At 47.5% G+C, this 20,530-nt stretch overlaps 8 protein-coding genes across 10 annotated transcripts; 4 read left to right on the plus strand and 4 right to left on the minus strand.

Annotated features, from left to right (window-relative positions):
- Nucleotides 1–10: 10 nt before the first annotated feature.
- FOXG_09971 (uncharacterized protein) lies at nt 11–638 on the minus strand (the record flags this gene model as incomplete). Its single annotated transcript, XM_018389205.1, has 2 exons — nt 11–173; nt 226–638. 2 exons carry the CDS (start codon nt 636–638, stop codon nt 11–13), a joined length of 576 nt encoding a protein of 191 aa, XP_018247422.1.
- A 1,313-nt stretch (nt 639–1,951) lies between these two features.
- FOXG_20193 (cytochrome P450 oxidoreductase) lies at nt 1,952–4,279 on the plus strand. Its single transcript, XM_018400456.1, has 4 exons — nt 1,952–2,560; nt 2,616–3,598; nt 3,657–3,794; nt 3,851–4,279. Exons 1-4 carry the CDS (start codon nt 2,362–2,364, stop codon nt 4,058–4,060), a joined length of 1,530 nt encoding a protein of 509 aa, XP_018247423.1. The 5' UTR covers nt 1,952–2,361; the 3' UTR covers nt 4,061–4,279.
- Nucleotides 4,280–4,342: 63 nt separating this feature from the next.
- On the minus strand, nt 4,343–5,483 carry FOXG_09974 (uncharacterized protein; the record flags this gene model as incomplete). Its single annotated transcript, XM_018389206.1, has 2 exons — nt 4,343–5,269; nt 5,337–5,483. 2 exons carry the CDS (start codon nt 5,481–5,483, stop codon nt 4,343–4,345), a joined length of 1,074 nt encoding a protein of 357 aa, XP_018247424.1.
- Nucleotides 5,484–7,366: 1,883 nt separating this feature from the next.
- On the plus strand, nt 7,367–8,034 carry FOXG_09975 (uncharacterized protein; the record flags this gene model as incomplete). Its single annotated transcript, XM_018389207.1, has 1 exon — nt 7,367–8,034. Exon 1 carries the CDS (start codon nt 7,501–7,503, stop codon nt 8,032–8,034), a length of 534 nt encoding a protein of 177 aa, XP_018247425.1. The 5' UTR covers nt 7,367–7,500.
- A 53-nt stretch (nt 8,035–8,087) lies between these two features.
- Nucleotides 8,088–9,907, minus strand: FOXG_09976 (uncharacterized protein). Its single transcript, XM_018389208.1, has 2 exons — nt 8,357–9,907; nt 8,088–8,304 (listed from the first exon to the last, which is right to left on the minus strand). The coding sequence occupies exons 1-2, from the start codon at nt 9,716–9,718 to the stop codon at nt 8,242–8,244; spliced, it is 1,425 nt and encodes a 474-aa protein (XP_018247426.1). The 5' UTR covers nt 9,719–9,907; the 3' UTR covers nt 8,088–8,241.
- Nucleotides 9,908–10,818: 911 nt separating this feature from the next.
- Nucleotides 10,819–12,752, plus strand: FOXG_09977 (uncharacterized protein). Its single transcript, XM_018389209.1, has one exon. The coding sequence runs from the start codon at nt 11,393–11,395 to the stop codon at nt 12,503–12,505; it is 1,113 nt and encodes a 370-aa protein (XP_018247427.1). The 5' UTR covers nt 10,819–11,392; the 3' UTR covers nt 12,506–12,752.
- Nucleotides 12,753–12,821: 69 nt separating this feature from the next.
- FOXG_09978 (uncharacterized protein) lies at nt 12,822–15,165 on the plus strand. The gene has a single exon (XM_018389210.1). It carries the CDS (start codon nt 13,201–13,203, stop codon nt 14,743–14,745), a length of 1,545 nt encoding a protein of 514 aa, XP_018247428.1. The 5' UTR covers nt 12,822–13,200; the 3' UTR covers nt 14,746–15,165.
- On the minus strand, nt 12,887–18,788 carry FOXG_20194 (uncharacterized protein; the record flags this gene model as incomplete). Of its 3 annotated transcripts, none has more annotated exons than XM_018400457.1 (20): nt 12,887–14,862; nt 14,884–15,139; nt 15,194–15,214; nt 15,270–15,290; nt 15,360–15,401; nt 15,460–15,480; nt 15,534–15,554; nt 15,615–15,632; nt 15,700–15,711; nt 15,814–15,846; nt 15,899–15,940; nt 16,016–16,027; nt 16,133–16,159; nt 16,336–16,353; nt 16,423–16,438; nt 16,491–16,511; nt 16,573–16,592; nt 16,651–16,654; nt 16,858–16,949; nt 17,927–18,788. In XM_018400457.1, the coding sequence occupies 19 exons, from the start codon at nt 18,722–18,724 to the stop codon at nt 15,080–15,082; spliced, it is 1,299 nt and encodes a 432-aa protein (XP_018247429.1). In that variant the 3' UTR covers nt 12,887–14,862; nt 14,884–15,079. The 3 variants fall into 3 exon arrangements, with proteins under 3 accessions (XP_018247429.1, XP_018247430.1, XP_018247431.1); XM_018400458.1 differs by having other exon boundaries at nt 12,887–14,841; nt 14,863–15,139; nt 17,927–18,724; XM_018400459.1 differs by having other exon boundaries at nt 12,887–14,727; nt 14,793–15,139; nt 17,927–18,724.
- Between the last annotated feature and the right edge of the window lie 1,742 nt (nt 18,789–20,530).

The following is a 20,530-nucleotide window of genomic DNA, read 5'->3' on the forward strand; positions in this document are numbered from 1 at the left end:
GAGGTGAGGATCACGTATACCCCGTGAGACTATCTGGTGGGAAGATGGCATCCGGTGCGAGCAAGAAAGGAGACAAGGCGTTGATTTGATTGGCATTCGTGTCAAAGGCGTACTGAACCGGGAGGCCATTGCTCGCATCAAGGATCGATATAGCATCCATATTGGCAAGGGCGCTATGTAGAGTGTTAGATGAACAAAGTCCAGTCACGGAGCAATGGGCTGTACCTTGGAGCTTCTTGTGTAGCAAACAAGAATTCGATACGGACTCCGTTATATCCAGGGTCAAACCCCAGCTGAACTTGTAAAGTGTTGATGTTCTGGGTCCCTGGAGCACAAAGGTAATCGTATTGGCCACCGGCTCCAACACCATTATCGACGTTTCGATTTCCCATGAGGTAAGCTCCTGTCGCCGTTCCGCTGGTCAGTATGCCTCCACTCCCGAGACCGAACGGTCCATCGGTGAATGTTCCCATGCTTGATTCACCGAGCACAGTCACCACCATGATCGTGAGACCTGGTCCAGTGAAGATGGCCGAGGCTACTGTATCATAATCAGTTGTTTCGGTGATAGCGAAGCAATTTGCCAGCAAGGGGAGTGCCGTAAACACGGCCAGAGACTTGGGGTTGGTGAACCTCATGTTGTTAGTGAGTGACATCTACTCAAGGCCTCAGTAGCCAGAGGTAGAGAAAACAATGGACGCAAAAGAGTGGATGAAGTGAATGAATGAATGTAGCATCATTTTTCACTTGGTCTTGGGTACTTAAATAACCGAAGATTGAAGAAAAGAAAAATCCTGTCTTGTTTGACTCGTTTCCTCATGTCGCGATAACAATTGTTATTGAAACCAAGTCTGGCTACTGATCTGACACGACCTGACTCATGGGACACTAGCTATACCAGTTTAACCAAAAAAAAACTTTGCCTTGCGATAATTATTTTCTAAACTTTACCTTTGATTGGCATAGTAGCATTGCTGCCATCGCCCTGGCACGTAGAATGACATCCTGTAACAAGCATAATGGTAAAACAGTAAAGGGTTACACGCGACTTCTCATGATTCAAACACACGCAACTGGGCTCAACGGCTGGAAAGGCTTCTGAGACATCTACAATCCATGGAGGCTGTTCCAGTGTCTTTGATAGATGTAATGAGTGCCAGCAGAGACTAATTTGGGCGCGAACACAAGCTCAAGTTAGCATACCAGCCGAACAAGGCGAAACAAGGGAGGGTCAAATGAAAGATCATTAAAGCTGAGTAAAGGAATTGGCCTGAATTGCCATTGCGCTCATTTGCGCAGTAGCTCCGCGTTCTCAATAACGAGAAAAACCGAGCCCTTGGGATTACAGTACTGATTCTGGTTCTAGACCATGGCGATACGATGCTAGGCCTTGATCAAGTGTCACTAAACCGTATTGGTATCTCAGCAAGACAGATCAAGTATAGAGTTTGATCTCGTTACGTTGGATCGGGATCGCTGCAACCTCAAGTCGCAGCGCGGACGTACAATGCCAGCTTACTGGTACCCAGGGTCTTTTAAGCTTATGTTAATTTGACTTCGTGAAAAACTTGTCAATATCTCAATAAGATAGACCGAGGCAGACCATAAAAATAGCACCTTTTTTGCACCTTTTTTGACAACGCTTCACTCCTTTCAAACCAGACATGTAAGGCGGCCTTGGTTGTCCGTTGGTTCATGGTGGTCTACCCTAGAGACGAATTAAAGTCTAGAGATGTAGATCTCGCATACGCGCTGTCCGAAATGGCTGTGACTATCCTATTTCGAAAATGGCTACTGCTAACTTGCCGTAAATAATAACCCATTCAGCTATTGGCTTGGCTGGCTGCAACGGTGCATCGGGACTGGTGTCCACAACCCGACGTGGATGCAGATTGTGTCGTCTGTAATCCTGATGATACCAACTCTCGCTCGGTGGGCCCTGTCGGCCGAGCTTTTCCTGGCAGCTCAAACAAGATGCTGGATAACACTCAGCCAACCATAATGGATGAGCTTGATGCGTAAGTTGAACATGCTCTATCTATTCATCGGACCACCCACTTGCGCAACCCGATCTTCGGCCGAGACGTAGATCCTCCCCAGAATTGACGTAAGCAAGTCTGGGGTAGCGGGGTAGATAAGTTCGGAGACCTCGGGGGACAACACACAAGATGCTGACACTTGAACTTGGGCTGATAGGGTATACCCACGTCATTGGACATAGCTACCACTCTTCAAGCCTCGGGAGTACAAATCGGCAAGTCTCATGACCGGCGGACGTGCGCTATAAAACCTCGACAAGTCCAGGCTCAAGAAACAACCTCGTTCTCATCTGCTGCCTCTCGACAATAGCAACACTTCGAAATGACCTCTCCGATTGCGATATTCGCTATACCGGCGGTGGTTCTAGCACTTCTCTTGCGGTTCATCGTCCAATCCTTTCGCTCTCCCCTGCGAACCGTCCCGGGACCTACCCTCGCCCGATTGACAGATGGCTGGTACTTCTGGAAAGTCTGGAAAGGCTCATTCCAAGATGTAAACCTGGATCTACATAAGAAATACGGTATATCCACCTGCCAATGCCTTATATACAACATTCACTGAATGCTCTGTCGCAGGAACGATTGTACGATATGGGCCCAACAGATATAGCTTCAACGACCCCGAAGCAGCCAAGACAATCTACGGTCTGGGCACTCACTTCCCAAAGTCATCGTGGTACTCAGCCTGGGCAAGTCCCGGCACATGGGCCATCTTCAGCGATCAATCAGTCAAACGTCACAACCAGAACCGAAAGTTATATCAAGCGACATACGCAATGTCGTCACTTGTTCACTACGAGCCCTTCGTCGATGACTGCGCCGACACCTTTGCCCAACGTCTCTCCGAGATGTCCAACACCTCGACTCATCTACCTGTCGACATGCGACACTGGTTCCAGTGCTATGCGTTCGATGTCATCGGTTTGATCACATATGCAAAGCGCTTCGGATTCCTAGACAGTGGAGATGATGTTGGTAACGTCATCGGTGCTTTGGAGGACCACTTAGGTTATGCGACCCTGGTTGGGATTTTCCCAAGTCTGCATAAGTACCTCTTCAAGATCAGGAACTGGCTAGCCGGAGGGAAGGGAACAGGACGAGCATACATCTTGAACTTCACAAACGAGAGGATCCGTCAAGCCCAGGTAGCTCCCAAGCCCGTCGCCGCAGAGAGTGAGGTCACTATGGAAGACTTTCTCACCAAGTTTCTGGCTAAGCATGCTGCCTCGCCCGATGTCTTCACTCAATATCATGTTCTCATGGGATGTACATCGAACATGGTTGCGGGCTCTGATACAACGGCCATCAGTCTTTCGGCTGTTCTGTACTATTTACTAAAGAACCCGGATTGTTTACAGAAGCTGAGGGCCGAGATCGATGACTTGACAGCACGAGGAGAATTGTCAAAATCTCCCACCTTTAAGGAAAGCCAGCAGATGGTCTATTTCCAGGCTGTCATCAAGGAGGCGCTCCGAATGCATCCTGCCACTGGTCTCCCACTCGAGAGAGTTGTTCCCGAGGGCGGCGCGACAATATGCGGACGATTCTTCCCAGAAGGAGTAAGTTCATTATGATGAAGCTCAGAAAGTTTGAGCTCGCTGCTGACAAATGACCCAGACTATAGTCGGTATCAACACATGGGTAGCTCACCGCGATACTCGAGTGTTTGGTCAAGATGCCAATTCCTTCAACCCAGACAGATGGCTCACGGCCGAAAGCGAGAGACTCTCCATGATGAACCGTTACTATATGCCTGTAAGACTCCCTCGGCTGAAGCGTTTGATCATATCACTGACGAAAGACCATTTTAGTTCGGACTCGGCTCACGAAACTGTATTGGCCGACACGTCTCAATGCTTGAGATGTCAAAGCTGATCCCACGAATTATCCGCGATTTTGACTTCAGCCTTGATTCGTCGTTGCAGCATCAGAATTGGCATACCCAGAGCTACTGGTTCGTCAAGCCGTTGGACTTTAAAGTGCGTATTCAACCACGTGTTCTGGAGAAACAGAGGGTATGAGGGAGCCAACCCTTACCTAAGTTTTTTGGGCTTTACCTTAGTTTGGGTGATCTTACCTAAGCTTAGTTGGCTTTAGTTGTTTGTTTGATAACATACACCTGCATTGACAAGATCAATATCCCTTTGTTCAGTTCTGACTTAGAAAAGCTGATACCTTTTAAGATTAGCTCACTGTATTTACATCGAGTTTGTCACTAAAAGAGAGGTACATCTTGCAAGTAATATGTAACGCCTTGATATTCTATAGAATTTGCTAGCTCGTGACCATTGAGGGAACTATCTTCAAGAGGTTTCACTGATCAGTTTTTCAGACAGCTCCCAAAGCTTCTCCGCCTCTTCGTCAGACTCAGCCTTAGGATGCGCACCGCTGCAAATCTGACAATCTTCCAAGAATACACCATAGTTCTGCTTTCCTTCTCTTTTCTCACCCGGTCCAAGTTTGGGATCCAGTGCCGCAACAACAGTGGTTGACCCCCCAGCCTGAAGAGTCTTGTACTTCACCCCCCTCTGGTTTCCTACCTTTGCAATTGCCTCGCGAACTTCAGAGGGCATATGTCTGCCGAGTTCTGTCTCAATCCATCCTGGAAACACCGCCAGAGATAAGATTCCGTAACGCTCGTACCATCGCTTGTTTGCGCCGATGCTAAAGAGTACGTTGGCGACTTTGCTCTGATTATACGCCGCCAGAGGAATGTAGCTCAGCTCTTCGACATTAAGAGATCCCCATGCTCTATGCACGTCGTAGTTGGGCCTCTCTTCTTCTGGTAGGTCCTTGTTCTTCTTCTTAAAGTTGATATCGCTCCATCTCATGTACGCCCACTTTGGCGATCCACTGGACACGTTGATGATACGAGTTGCACCTTTGGGGCTCTCCTCAGTGGCCTTGATAAGCTTTGGTAAAATGAGGCTGGTGAAGAGGAAATGGCCAATATGATTGGTTGCGAAATGCATCTCCATCTTCTCTGGGCTGTACGTGTGTTCTGGGAGGAATGCGACTCCAGCATTGTTGATGAGCAGGTCTATCTTCGGAATGTCATCTCGACAGAGAAGTTCCGCAGCAGCGGCGCGAACTGACTGTTGGCTTGAGAGGTCGAACTGGATGATAACATAATTCACCGTAGGATAGAGACTCTTCAACTCATCGACGCTTTCTTGAAGTTTGGTACGAGAGCGGCCGGTGATTATGAGGTGCGAAGGCCCTTGTGATGCCTGAAATTCAGAGGTTGTGGTTAGATGCATGCCCTTATATGGATCTCGAGTCACATTTCTCACGTACCAATGCCTCAGCTGTTGAGTAACCGATTCCGCCTCGGTTCACGCCGGTCACAAGCACAATTTTACCAGAAACCTGTGCAGAGAAGGCTTGAGCAACCTCGAGACCCTCTGTGTCACCATTGAACTGAGAGAATGTTGTTGCCGTCATCCTTACGAGTATTGGCTGATAATAATGAAGAGGAGTACAAATGGAGAGCCTGAGATGCTTGTGTGAAATATCCAACTTCCACATCTTTTCCAAGCGGCAAACCCTTTAATTTATAATTGTAAAAATGGAGTGAAACTTGGTGATCGTCATAGTGAATCCCGCTTATTGTTATGATTCAATCTGAGATGTTCGGCGAATAGATACCATCAACATGGATTTAAGCGGAGTTAAGCGATCCAACCCCAGGATTTCGGCGAGCCGATGCCCAACTCCGTTGATCAATTCCAAGCTACGACTTCAAGTCTGGCTCAGAATACCTAGACCTTTAGGCTTTCGGTGACGTCTAGTCCGTTGTGCCCGGATTGTCGGTAGAGTTGATCTCGTGGGACCGCACTGTGAATGGGCTTGTCGAAAGGGTCAGATGGCCCGGTTTCGCGTAAAAGGTGAGCAAATGAGTCTATTCATGTAGTGGCCTCCACCTTATGTTTGTCTTCCTTTCTTTTTGAGATAATCAGACAAAGATGATGTATGCATTAGGCTATTCCTTCGAGCTCAATCATGGCCTTGTACCAGAGTTCACAAGGGCCACGAGTTGAAGAGGGTCAATTTGTTCATGCATTTGCCAGGGCTGAGTTGTTTTTGGAATGGCTAAGATTGTTTTTCATCCGTGGTGAAACATACAGCCTTGTTGTGGTGCTCTCTGGGTTCTCGTTAGGGGTAAGACAAAAGCAGGCTGTGAAAGCCTGCAGTGCCAAGAATCTCATCACCAATGGCTATCCATCATCGGGAGAGAAGCTGAAAAATATTGCACACTGCAACTGAGCTATCGAACGCCACTGGCTCATGTAACTTGTGATAGGGGTGACTGACAGGATTGTTTCGAAGGGTACTTGGGTTTAAGGATCCCCCCTTCTCAAACCCGAGAGCCTTATTCTTGGTGACTCATATCTTGCAAGAAACCGCTTTGCAACCTGGACAGACTCAACATAATTCTTGTCTGTTTCCTGCTATATCTTCAGACTCGTATAGCGCTTGTGCAATGTGACTCGATAATTGGCTACAGTGTCACGGATGGAACGAGTATCTTTTCCCTTCAAACCCCAAGACGACGTTGACTAACCAAAATCGGGTAGCTGGAACAATAAACTGCCCAAGCTGAGCATCCTTTCGCACAACGTATTCCTTCTCCAGAGACCCAGATACATACGCGCGTTGGGACTACTTTACTGCCGAAGGGGGTAGCAGTTTCGAATATCGAGTCGGCACGTCTTGTATCGATAATACGGCCTACTTCACCCACTGGATGTTGAGTTTGCTCTGATTCTAACCAAAGCCTCGTTGTAGAAGTCTGCAGGCAGCTCGCCAAGCTCATCTCTTGAGGCTGAGCTGGGCCAAGCCACTGCCCGCCCACAAGGGTCCCATTTTCTGACATTGCAGAGACAAACTTCATTCCCCGCACGGCTGCCTATCCCTTACAGAACACTATATACCGGGAATGTACTAGTCCTGCGAACTGTATCTCCACTGACAGTCCGAGTGTCGACCAGCCCTGTCACTTTCTCCGTGCCCGCGCAGGGATACCAAGAAATGTGGCTTCTCCTCTGCCGTTGAACTTACTGTAAGGCAAACACCCTTGCAGTAGACTACCATATAACGATATCAGAATGGATTTGAGGTTGAAAAGAAAAGATTTAGAGTTTTGTACCATAGTGTTAGCGTTTTGTTTCCTCTTGTCTCCCCGCGACTGTACGGAGGTATTCGTCCGAACCGATATGCCTTGGGCGGTGATTGTCTCTTGTGGCTAATATATAAACATCGTTCGATCCCGGCAGCCGACCGATTCTTGTCGCAACTATCTGTACTCGAACATCCCCTCTGTATGTCTAAAACATCCTTTTATCCAAAATTTGACCGCCAATACTTCATTAGAGCCTCGGACTGCGGTAGCTTATCAGCTCATCATGGGTAGCTTATGGGGAGGTGCTCACACCTTTACTGAATCACCTTATGATCAGCTATGGTTACTCGATGGCGGGTTCAAGCGCGATTCGTTTGTCTACTACGGGTTCGTGGGGAAGAAGACAACTCTATTGTGTACCGCATCACCACCAACACGGCTACCGTTAGCAAATTCCTTGCCCCATTCACGCCCATCAAAGCAAACTATGTCCTCCTCAAGGTCCAACTTTCAGCGCCAGATGCAGCATACAACGCACTAAAGGCAAACGCTCCCCAGGGTATGCTCCCCCCGGATGACTTCAAATCAGCCCTAGGAGACAAGAACTTTATGACTGCCGAGCCTTGGGCAGGCTTTAGAGGTTCTGAAATCAGGGAGTTTGTCAGAACCAACGAATCTAAGATTCTCATCGAGAAGAGGGAGTATAACACTATGAGGGTCTACACCATTGTTTGGGCACCGAATGGCGACAGGTGTCGATTAGAGGGCATGGATAGGTTTATCTGGAAGGTTATTGGCGGCGAGCTCAATGTCGACAACTGGACAAACTTTATGCGCCTTGCGGTCTCTGTCACGGTTGGAGGTTCAAACTGAGGTTTGACCAGATGCCAGGTGAGCTGTGGCAGGATACAGCGGACTGGACAGAGGGGGTGTAGAACATCGATAGTAAAGATATTAAATTGAATTAAACTAAAATGTGTGGGTATAAAACTACTAAGCAACGATTTTCTCCCTCGAATCCCAGCGCCAATGAGTACTTCATAGTCAGTAAGCAAATCACGAAAAAAGAACGAGAAGACCTCAGATAACGGTGTCATAAGTCGGCAGCGCATCATAAAGGTCTTGTCCTGCCTGGACTTGTTCCTGTCCACTTATTAGTTATCATATCTTGGTAGCTTGACTTGGCGAAACTCACATAGGTTGGCACGTGGTTTATGCCTGTCTCATGATGTCCCTCGACGGCAATCTGCAGTGGGAGTCGTAGCATGAAGCTCGAACCATGCGCTCTCGAAGCCAAAACGACTTCCAGGATATATGTCCTGCTGATCAAGCAAGAGTAAAAGGTCGGAAGCAAGATCTTATTATCGGGGCTCGGCAACGCGATGGAAATAGGTAAAGTGGCTGTATGTCGAGGCGCTTCCGCCTTGATGATATCACTACTCTTCGAACCTCGTCGAGAAGCTGTGCGGGGAGGCTCCTCGCCCATGGTAGAGTTCTCCGAGCCTCTGCGAGAGCTTGGTGCTGAGATTGAAGCTGATGTTTGTTCCCAGTGAGGCGTGGGAGAGCTAGTAACCGTTGCGCTCTCATCGAGAACAAAGCTCAAGATGGGATTCGGCATCACGCTGGGGAAGTTGTGTTGATCTGGTAGAAAGCTAAGATGGCCTGTAGAGTAGTATGTCGATGCTTTGATGGTGGCTGACTTTGCATACATCTCGGGTGGAGTCGCTTTCTTGGAAGTTGGCCAGAACTCGAGATCGATATTGAGTGAGCATTCTGTTGGTTGTAGCTTATCGGCTGAGATGATGACGGGATCCGGTTGCCGTGTGGTTGCTCTGATGTAGCCTAGCTTAGACGAGAGAATATCTTTTCGAATTGACTTCTCATGAGTCAGAGTGAATCGCGGGTTTCCGGGTACGATATGCAGAGGAGGCTGCTCTGGAAGATAAGGCATGACTTTCACAGGATGAGTTCTTTCCAGAACCATGGATTTGCCCTTATCAGTCTTGAGCAGTGCTCGCGCATCAACACCGTAATTAACAGCAATGGTATGAACTGCCATATCATCGTGCTCCCAGGATCCAATAGTCGGCGGTAACTGCAGATGTCGTTCCCGAATAATCGGGTTTCGATGCTTGCAAGCGGCGCTGGGTAGTTGGTATGGAATGACGAAAGAGAAAGGAACCTCGTAGGTTTGACCAGCCTGAAGCACTCCATCGGGTGGAAGGGCACTTTCTGGAATTGGCATTCGAAGCTGAAGGAACTTGTGTCCTGATTTAGGCATTGTTCCTTGATGAAACATCTGAACCAGCGTTGTTTCAGAGCCAGTGAAGACTATCTCGAACGCATCGACGGTTAGATCCGCGCTTGGTGAGAATGATACAGAGCCGGTGATAGTCGAGCCTGAGGTGTAGATCTTGGCCTCGAAGTGCCGATCAATGTTGACTTCGAGAGGACATTCTGACTTTCTTCGTGTGGGCACCCAACTTCCTCTACGCTTTGGTTCCGCTTGTATGGTGTTGATGGGTGTAGTGTTGAACAAAACCTGGGCAGCCGACATTTTGATCGTGTTACTCAAGGAATTGTTAGCGTTGATAGTGAGAAAACTGGATAATCTCAGTCATGAGCTGAGAATATGATGTAGGTTTGTGATGAAGATGAAAGAAGATAAAAGAGTCTTCCCCCCGGATACTTGAGCTGACCTTTCAGTTCCGCCACAAGACGAGTTGGGACTGCCAACACATGACCCTTTATCTCAGCCAAGGCTCTGGTCCGCGGTGATTGGCCGTCCTGGCCGACGCGACGCCCTGGTAGTGCATTTGGCCGTTCGTAATTGGCTAACAAAAGCCGACCCCAGACTTGGAGCCAAGACCTCCGATTCCCGCACGACTTCACGCCCTGGGACTGACATTTGCCAATTTTTCATCACAGTCATCGAGACAAATGATCAGCAGCTTACCAATCGCAATGTATCACATCTCAATGCTGACCTGCCAAGTCGTCGCTTATTCCTTGATGGAAATACTCACATTCTAGGACATTTACAAGTATTTCTGTGGGGAAATCGCTATCTCCTCGGGCTGCCACACTCCTACGAAAGCCAAGAACTAGCAGTAAGCCACCTATCACTGAGTGAGGGGTACCGCCATGATCACAGGGAACAAATCAGCCTATAGTTATCTCGAGCCAAGATACGCTGGTATTTTTCGCAAAAGACTGACTCAAAGATAAGGTGTCGGAGATAGCTGTGCCGCGCTAATCCAAGAAATGTTTTCCTGATGATGTTATCGCCGGCTATACGGCGTGCGACTCGCCCTCTCGGGACGTTACCGGCCGTTGGGGAGGTTATTGATTGGGTTTAGTGGGATGACTTACCCCAGACTTTTACGCTCGGAAGTGCAGTTCTCGCATGAATGTGGATGGTGACAGGCGGTTAGGGCGGGTTTTTGTGGTGGCCGCGATCGGCGGGGAAGAGTGAGAACAAGTGAGAGCACAATGCTGCAGGGGATTGCTGAAGGTTTTGTACAAGCGTGCCTAGAATTTGGGCGTCAGTCGGAGATGCTCTCATTTGCCACATCACATGCTTTAACTTTATTGACTTGGCAGCCACAGCCGCCGACGTTGCACTTGGATCGATTATAAATCGGATTGAGTAAAAGGCGTTGAGGCTCTGAGGAAGCCGTTAAGCGGATCTGAGCGAAACCTGAGCTCTGTTGCGCAGAAGCACACGACATCTCAGTACACGATCAACAATCAGAAATCTCTACACATGGGGCATCCTCCAAAAAATGAGAGCAGCTCCACAAGCTACCCCAAATACAGTGGAACAATATCCATTGCTCTCATCTCGTGAAGTGGGCTGGTAATTGCCGATGAGCTTGTTCTCACTCAGCCGCATCTCAGTGTGGTTATTCAATTGGATCGAGAATTTTCCATGGCTCCATTTCCCCAACGCTGATCAGGAACTTTTTCACGACTCCTCAATTATATGGAGATGGAGAAAAAAGAAAAAAGAGAACATAACTTCCGAAATCCCGCTCAAGATCCACCGACTCCATCGTCAACATCCGACCGATATTGACAGATGGATCCGATGTGACGTGCTTGGCCAATGCGGGGTCTTATCTCCATGAGGTCAGCTCCGATAATCCACCTCAGCTTCACAATGAGACAATTGTCTCGGTAATTAGTTTTGGTGTTTTCCGAGCCTTTTGCAAATAGTTACATATTCGACATGACAAACTTTTCAAGTCCTATCGATATCGGGAGGTGTTCGTTGAGGCATCGCGTCGTGATGGCGCCGATGACGCGCTTGAGGGCTGATGAAAATCACGCACCGTTGGATATGATGAGGGAGTATTATGCTCAGAGAGCTTCAGTTTCTGGGACACTTCTCATCACTGAAGCGACGTTTGTTTCGACGAAATCACGAGGCCGTGACGAGAACGCGCCGGGCATATTTACGCAGCAGCAGGTCGAAGCATGGAGACATGTAACGGACGAGGTTCACAGCAAAGGGTCCTTCATCTTCATGCAGCTATGGCACGTCGGCAGAGCAGCTCGACAACATGCCCTGGACAAAGCTGGCCTGGAAATGGTCAGCAGTAGCGATATTCCCATCAGCAAAGAATACCCGACACCACGGCCCATGACGACCGAAGAAATCTGGGAGTGCATCGCATCTTTCGCCAGCGCCGCCAGGAATGGCATCGACGCAGGTTTTGACGGGGTCGAGATTCATGCTGCCAATGGATACCTCATCGACCAATTCACGCAAGATACGTGCAACAGACGAACAGATGAGTGGGGCGGCAGTATCGAGAATCGGTCACGGTTCTGTCTTGAGATTGCGAAAGCTGTTTCACAAGAGATAGGCCCGGATCGGACAGCCATTCGACTGTCACCTTTCAGTACGTTCCAAGGCATGCGAATGCAGGACCCGGAGCCGCAGTTTACCCATCTGATCTCCCAGTTGAAGCATCTGGGGCTCGCGTACCTACATCTCGTTGAGCCCCGTATTGCCGGAAACGCGGACAGGGAGACCGACGACAAGGAAAGCCTTGACTTTGCGCTTGATGCATGGGGTTGGGTCGGACCAGTCATTCTAGCTGGGGGTTACACAGCGGAAAAGGCAAACAAAGCCTTGGAAACAAGTTTCGAAGACCAGCCTGTTGCGTTTGCCTTTGGAAGATACTTCATATCTAATCCGGATTTGCCGCTCAGACTCGCGAGGAATCTTCCCCTGGCGCCGTATCAGAGGGATACCTTTTACAAGGTAAAGAGCGCGGATGGGTACACGGATTATCCTTTCAGCGAAGCATGGAAGGGGAGACAAACGGTAGAGTAAACAGCGGTATAGAGAGTGATTGGTTTGTCTGATACGACATTTTCGTTGCTGCGTTTGTTGACGCATGGAAGATGCTGGATGTTCACAGAATAAGTGACGCTAGGCCGCCACATGAGTTTGGGACCGGGGTGCCTTGAGACGAGATGAGATTGAACGCTAACGTCTCAGATAATTAAACTCTCAGTGCATTCAAACAATATTCCAAAGCAGCGGAACTTGCTTGTGAGTTTGAAGGCATACATGCGCTACCTCAGTTCCTGTGTGAGGTGCGTGGCATGAGAAGCCGTTTCAACAATGCCGATAGTGGGGCGCTGAAACGCACGGTCTTAAACATACGATGCTTGACCAAATTCAGCAGCACAAAGAGTGACTTCTCCAACGCAACGACTCTTTTCACAGAAAACAAACAACAAAACGAGTGAAACAATTCTTACGTGGCCGCCTTTCTTTCGCCTTCTTGCACCCTCGAGCAAGATTGGGTTTCCGCCGTTGACGCCTGAAGAGTAACACACGTGGCACGTCACATGACTCCGCAACCGCAATCGCATCTACCGCCTTAAAATTGCCCGGCATTCTTTTGTGCCCGCACTCACCATAAGCGACAACATACCCTCTCATCTTTCACCTCACACCTCACTCACACATCCATCCGGAATCTTCGGCAATGCAAGGCATGTCGTCGTCATCCGCCGATAATGCTTCCTGATGCGACAATCGACAGTGCAGCTGAGAAGCTTGCCGCGTTCCGAAATAACAACGCCCTCAACGATATTCTCGACCAGTACGCTGTTCTGATCAAAGACTATAAGCGTCTTAAAAGCGATTATGAAGAGGAGCGTGAGGGGAGAGAGCGCTACAAGCAGCTCGCAAGAGGTCAAGAGCGTAATCCTTTTACTCTTGTAGTCGTTGACGGAGATGGTTACATCTTTGACGAACGCTTCGTCAAAGACGGTGAAGAAGGCGGGAGCAAAGCCGCCAAACAACTCAATGATACTATCAAAGATAGTCTACGCCGCAAAGGTCTCGAATCCTGCGAGGTCATGGTCCGCGTCTACGCCAACCTCACAGGCCTATCAAAAGCGCTTTGCAAAAACGGTCTCGCCGGTGCAGAGAAGCGATCATTCTCATCATTCACAGCTGGATTTAACCGATCTTACGGTCTCGCTGATTTTATCGACGCGGGCGAATTAAAAGAAAACGCCGATTTTAAAGTCAAAGCCATTCTCCGTCTCTACGCCGACAACGCCCAGTGCAAGCATATTTACTTCGCGGCCTGCCATGATGTGGGCTACGTATCCGACCTTATCCCCTTTAGAGGCAACCGTGAAAGATTCACGCTTATTCGAACGCCGAGTGTGTCGTTTCATAAGGAGTTTGACAGACTTGGCATGAACATTGAAGAACTCCCTGGTGTATTCCGCCATGTACCACTCACATACGCTTATTCTACTGCGCAAACAAAGACGGCGCTTGCGTCGTCCACCAATATCAGCAAAGTCGTCAACTCACCATACACAAATTCTACGATCAAAGGAAACTCGAATGATGGGAACTCGGTCTGCAGCTTTTACATGCAAGGGAATTGCCGATATGGCAGCGGCTGCAAGTTCTCTCACGTCGACAGTAAAACATCCAGTCAGAATAGTACACCTTCGCCATCTACAATCGGCACAAGCACAAAGAACTTGACGAGCGATTGGCGACGCGGTTCCAGCATCACCAAGAGTAACATCGAGTCTCTTCCCCGAAAGGAAGAAATCCCAGACGGTTATGTGGCTATCAACGCAGTCGAGGACCGTCTCGACGCATACTTACCCCCACCTGATCCCGATGCCGCAAGGCGTCTCAAGATGCTATCGCAGGAGAAAAAATTCTGCAATAATGCACAGTTGTATAATTCATGCGACAGCGACAACTGTGGATATGAACATGCGCCGATTGATAAAGAACTGCTCCCAGCGCTTGAACATCTTTCACGTTCTGTACCTTGTACGCGTGGAGGAGCTTGCCGAAGAGCAAACTGTGTTTATGGACATGTGTGTCAGCGAGCAGATTGTCGTAATCGAGCTGGTGGAAAAAGCTATTGTCGTTTCCGCCCGAGAGTTTGCATCGCAGACTATTCTCCTGCCGACTACGTTCCGGCCATTGATCCGCCTATGATGTCCGCATCCCTGCACTCTGAAGATGTTGATGGGCGTAACGCAGAAAATGGAGGAACGAATCTGTGGGGAGATCAGTAAACAACTACAAACTACAACAGTATACCTAATAGGATGGGTATACACACAAAGCGTGTTTGTGAAGAAAAATTATGTTTAGTTCGAACTGGGCTCGGCCTTCACGTCGAAGGGCTCAGCCTTCACGTCGGAGGGCTCAGCCTCCTCGGCCTTCTTCTTCTCCTTTAAGTCTGTTAGCTAAATCTGTTCTTGGACATTTGCAAGATGCATGACTTACTAGCGCGGCGGCAAAGAGTTCCTAAGTGTTGTTAATATACATCTCTTCAGTAGGCTAGATACTTTACTTACGTCAATGGAGGACCCAGCCTCCATGCTGGTAAGTTTCTGTTATCATATCTTAGTAAACCTCAATAGGGATATACTTGCAATAACTTACCTCGGCTGTGATTTTCCAGCCCTGATACAAAAGCGCCATTAGCCATATCCTTTTGACAACAGGATAAACACTTACGGCCGCCTTTTCGACGTCGTCCTATGCGGTATATCAGTGAGTGTCCTCGGATAGCATACAAGAGGGAAATACCTACAGAGATCCATTTCTCCAACTTCTGAAAGATATTAGCAATTGTGCCATGGCCTGATGTACATCGATACTATAGTGAGACAATTGAACTTACTGCGATCTCGGCCTCGAGGGCCTGTTTGTCTAGCTGCCGTTTCTACACACATTCATGTCAGTGTGTATCCAGAGTGCAGACTGCCCGCCATCAATCTTACGGCAGCGCGAACGAACAGCCACTGTAAAATTGTCAGTGTACTGTTCAGTGTTAAAGAATTAGGAATACACTTACGCTCGACATTTCTTCGGCATGCTAGAAAGAGAAATATCGTCAATTTTGTATAAGTAGCAGCTTAAGTTTGTTGACACTTACCGCCGAGGTTCCGGTCCTCTGAACAAGTAGTTTAGTATACGGGAATGAACGTCAGTAGCATCGTGAGGAGGGAGATTAAACTGACCTTGCGGTCAGGCTATAGATTTAATATGTTAGTGACATCGATCGTTGAATGAATGGAATGTAGCGAAATTTGGTGTTTGTAGATGTAAGTGAGCCGCTTCTAAGAGTGACATACCATTTGAACCCCAGAAGGGGTGGTCAGAGTTGTCTAAGATTTTTCAGAACAAAATATATTCTCAAATGAGGGAGGTTATACTTACAGCGGCGGCCGAGGAGGCCGCAGATGCGATGGTAGGTGTAGGCTAGATATCTCACTGTTAGAAACTTATGCCCTCGGAGGTCTGAATCTGTTCGGTCGATGAAGGAGCGGTACATACTGAGTTTCGAGACTGTCAGAGAATCGTCAGCATCTGTACGACATTGAAGAAAATAAATGAATGCAATGAGAATGTTCCATAAAACCCAATGTCCCAGGCCAGGGGATACGTGCTTACTTTTGTCTCCGAAGAGACGTCGCGCAGCTAGATGAACATTAGCTGTTGATTCATGCAATTGTAGACTGTGAATAACTTAGCGCCTTGCCGGCCTTGCCGGGCTTGATGTCCTAAGAAAGTAGTCAGCAAACGTGTCCATGAATTGATGATCGCATTCGCATATTATGGATTGCTGGGAGGGTGGAGGGGGCGTTCTAACTTACAGTTTTCTTGGAGGCCATCTGGAAGGACTGTCAGCAATCCTGTGAACAGCTAAACCTGTATATGCTCAAGTGTTAAGTTGATCTTACTGTGCTGTTGTTGTTGCTGCATGACAGGTCAGCTGAGAGTGCTTGCAATTGGGGATGGGGAAACTTACAAATTTTTAATGACGATGGTTCTAGATGAAGACAGACATATTAGAATTGTCAAAGATGGGATGGAGTGCAGCTTGAACTTACATTCGTAGAATTTGGACGTGCTATGCGAACTACGTGTTAGCGACAAGACCAGGAAGGACGGAGATGTCGGACACGTACGGAACTACAATCACCAATTAGTCCCACACAATTCAACAGAACTTTTGGACAGGAATATCAAGGACAAGGGAAACTCACAAAACGGTGGAAATTTGGAGGTTTGCAGAAGGGGAAAAAGAAAAAAGAGGGGCGGGAGATTTTGGCATCGCGATGTTGAGAACTTGAAATGGGCAGGCACGCTTCCGTCCGTAGCACAGACAGGGTTACGTAATCAAGACATCACTTCCGGATCCATCACCATTCCGCTCCTTGGTGGGATACGTAATCAAGACACATGAGATTATTAGCTCTGTTGATATCTGAACATATGTGCATGATTCAACGACTTCGTTGCTGGCTCTTGGACCACGATCATGGTTCATGAAGACGTCAAGCTCATCGAGCTCTCAAAGGCTCAAGTCCTATTGACTAAATATTTCGACAGAGATAGCCTTTGGGATCCAATGTCATCTGGGAGGGCATAGTATTCGGAATTCTCATCAGATTGATGCAAAGCACATACAAAGTGGAAAGACTATCTCATATCTCCTGAACCTGGTACCAATAAGAAGTTGGTGGTTTCAATGGATAACACCATTGACTGTGTGATGCCATAACATCACAAGCCTGCAATCTGTATCAGCAATTCAAGTTATAAGTCATGTCATTGTCGGGACAACTCTATTGCAGGCGATGTATCACTTAGAGCCATCAAGGTCTTTAAAGTTCATTGGGAGCTGTTAGAGAAACTGATTAGTGAAAGCGCTTAGATGTAGTTTGCTCTGTGATTAGCATTAAGTAATCTAATAGTATTTATATTATTTTAAAAGGCCTTAAGTTATATTTAAGACTTAATCTCCTCTGTTAAATAGGTAGAACTAAAGAAGGTAAATTAATTATTTCTAGAGGTAAAGTTGACTTGAAGGTCGGGAGGAGTAAAGGTTTTTATTAGAGCACCAGCGCATTTATACTTTACGGCCTGACTTACTAAACGTTTATTTAACTTTGCACTGAAAGACTCTTATAGCAAATGGCAGCACCCTCTCGTGGTGGTGGCAACAGCCTCTAACTTTCGTTATTTTCTGTAAATATTTCATAGATCATCCCACCCAAGTAGCCCAACGCTGCAGTAAGGCTCGGAATAGTTATCTGAAGTGGGATATGATTTATCACGGAGCTCTAACTCTAATTCTCGAATGAAATTCAGCGATGAGCTGAAGCCATCATTCGACTTATCCACTACAGGTCTGATGTATTCCCATTCCTTTTCGAGGTCGTGAAAATTGTTGTGATTTACCTCCAAAAACCTCCTGTCGCTGGCATAGAAGGCATTGATCTCGCAGCCATCCTCTGCCGTTTCTTTGAACGCCGGAGCTTCTTTCTTTCTTCTCAGGGAGCGGTCAATAAACCAAAGTTTCCAGACATTGGGCCACATTTCAAAGGCAGCCTCCATGATTTCCCAAACATTTTCAATCAGGCAGAAAGGCGTTGCCCTTGAATGAGTCTCATCCCACCCCTTTGGGTCGTACTCTAATGCGACGTGCATTACCCCATTGAAGCCCTCTGCATCAAACGCCATTGAAGCCTCTAATCCAAGTAAGCTCCAATTGACGTTTTTTAAGTCATTACACTGAAGGACGAAAAGGTCCCGGTGGGGAAAGACTGTCACCGGATGAAGAGGTGTACCGTCAAAGCAGCCCGTTGTAGCCTTTTTGAAGACTTCTTTTGTTCTGTCGTGTCTTGGGCAAATGTCTTCGTCATCGCGCTTTCGATTTGACTGTTCGAATCGTCTTTCCATGATAAGCCATGATTCATGACAAGCTGTCCATAGGCCGCCATCGATCAAGTATGTTGAGATGTTCTCGTCGCTGCGGTCCTCGTTGAAGTTCTCATAGTATCGGCGCCATGAAGGTGCAGCCCAGCTTTTACTTATTCTGTCATCGTATCTTAAGAACTGGCTCTCGCTCGTGTTCTCCTTTGTTTTGTCATACTGTCCGAAGATATGCACACCAGGACGGTCATCTCGACCAGCGAAACTCCAGATCCGATCCCGAAGCTCTTTGGGAAGCTCTGCGAACTTCTTGAAACAAGCCATGCCCGTTCGATAGATTGTCTCGATTCAAGAGTATGTTGAAGATTGAGGTAGTGATAGTGGTGTATGTGGATCTTTTGCGTCGCGGCTTTTGATGTTGGAGAAAAATTATCTGGAGGGAGAAATCGTAAAGTGCAGTTTGAGAGTTGGCATGGTATTTATACCCTTTCGCAAACAAACTTTCCGGCCTGACTCATACCACTTTTGTCTTTCATCTTCTGATCAGGTGGGGTAGATTCCTGTCAAAATTCACAGCGAGACTGTTCACGATAGCTTAAGCTTCGCAATTGCTAACCTTCAAATCACAACAAGGTTTCGCTCTACGTTCATTTAGTCGACCTTGAAAGCATTTTCGGTTGTTTATAAATCTTCATCTTGCAAAAGTCAATAGAAGAATCAAGGCAACAAGCTGATTTGGCAACTTCGTATAAAGGGATCATGTAAGCCAAAACTAAACTTCATAAACTTTGAATCGTTACCTAGAACATTTCTCTGCGCCACCTCCTCATTTATCACCTCTGGCATGGACCTCGTGATAAAAGCTCCGACTCTGAAGATTTCCACCGAAGTCGCAAGATATCTTGCACTCTTTTCCTTGCCATGGTAGCTTCTTTTCAACGCTCCTCCAGCTTTAACTTGATCCCCAACTAAATCTACCTCTACTGGTATATCTACGACAAGACGAGAGTCGTTGGGGCTTGGATCTCTCGAAAAGATGAGTCGAATTAGTCCAGCCAATCTTATCGGCGCTTCTGGCTCGTAGAACGATCGAGTGTTGGTGGGGAAATATAAAAGCGATGGGGAAGTGCATTGTCGAGAAAATCCCGTCGAGCGTACGTATCGTGTTCCTGATTATCCCAATTTTTCATCCAATCTTTGAATAAAGTTTTAAATAATGAATTGTGTATCTCTGCACATGTAGTCATTGGTTCGTCATTGGTCGTGTGTCTGGACCTTTGTATTGTTAGCCCTTTCACCCACAGCTGTGAAACACTCTTGTCAAAGGTTGATCGAGTCCTTACCTTCATAGAGCAGAAACTGGATAGCCGATCCCAATGCATGGGCTTTTTCGTCCTCTCTGCGTGATGATAGCCACTGTTTGTGTTCATTACCCGGAGCCGCGACGGCGTCTTACTTTCGCTCAACAATAACAAAGTCTCATAAGATCAAATGTCGAGGTCGCTATGCTTGATAGTCGAGCACTCTTCTTCATGCAAGGTTCATCCCTTGACTGTGTCACCACTACTGTTAGTCTCCATCGTTGATTGGGGCGGCGTAGGAAAGAGCTTTACCAACCAATCCATAATGCTGACTGAATTCCTCCATCACTGCGCCCCTTTCAACCTCGGCGTGCGTCCGTGTGTTCACTCGTCCTCTCGTCACCAAACAACCCTAAGGTACTGAATTTTCTTGTATGAGGATCAGTCATTACTAAAGCAAGAAACAATAAAATACTGACCCGGAGATCTGCGAGTGTCTTGGGTTGCTTGGGATGCCTGGGATGCTTGTGTTGCTTGTGTTGCTAAGGCTATAACATCTGCCTTTGATTCCTTTATTGGTGGTACTCAATTGCTTATCCGTCTATTTCCAAAGACGCGGTGCTTGGTCGCTCTAGTGCTTAGTTGTTCAGTGCTTAGCCGTTCAGTTCTTGGACATTCAGTTCTTGGTTAGTCGGCGCTTGGTCGTTCCGGTGCTTCATCGCGGTGATCGGTCGCTTTAGTGCTTGTTGCTTGGCCGTTCGATGCGTGGTTGTTCAGTGCTTGGTTGTTCTTTTGTAGAAGTGCATTGCTCTGTTTTGAGCTATCACTG

The sequence above is a fragment of the Fusarium oxysporum genome, chromosome 11 (assembly GCF_000149955.1).
Source record: "Fusarium oxysporum f. sp. lycopersici 4287 chromosome 11, whole genome shotgun sequence".
Classification (NCBI taxonomy): domain Eukaryota; kingdom Fungi; phylum Ascomycota; class Sordariomycetes; order Hypocreales; family Nectriaceae; genus Fusarium; species Fusarium oxysporum.

What these genes read in the sequence shown, in the direction of transcription:
- FOXG_09977 (XM_018389209.1), top strand. Translation starts at nt 11,393, where the DNA reads ATGACAAACTTTTCAAGTCCTATCGATATCGGGAGGTGTTCGTTGAGG.
- FOXG_09978 (XM_018389210.1), top strand. Translation starts at nt 13,201, where the DNA reads ATGCTTCCTGATGCGACAATCGACAGTGCAGCTGAGAAGCTTGCCGCG.
- FOXG_20193 (XM_018400456.1), top strand. Translation starts at nt 2,362, where the DNA reads ATGACCTCTCCGATTGCGATATTCGCTATACCGGCGGTGGTTCTAGCA. An exon ending in GGATCTACATAAGAAATACG is followed by an intron (nt 2,561 to 2,615) that starts GTATATCCACCT and finishes GCTCTGTCGCAG; the next exon opens with GAACGATTGTACGATATGGG. An exon ending in GACGATTCTTCCCAGAAGGA is followed by an intron (nt 3,599 to 3,656) that starts GTAAGTTCATTA and finishes CAAATGACCCAG; the next exon opens with ACTATAGTCGGTATCAACAC.
- FOXG_09976 (XM_018389208.1), bottom strand. Translation starts at nt 9,718, where the DNA reads ATGTCGGCTGCCCAGGTTTTGTTCAACACTACACCCATCAACACCATA. An exon ending in TAAACCACGTGCCAACCTAT is followed by an intron (nt 8,305 to 8,356) that starts GTGAGTTTCGCC and finishes ATAAGTGGACAG; the next exon opens with GAACAAGTCCAGGCAGGACA.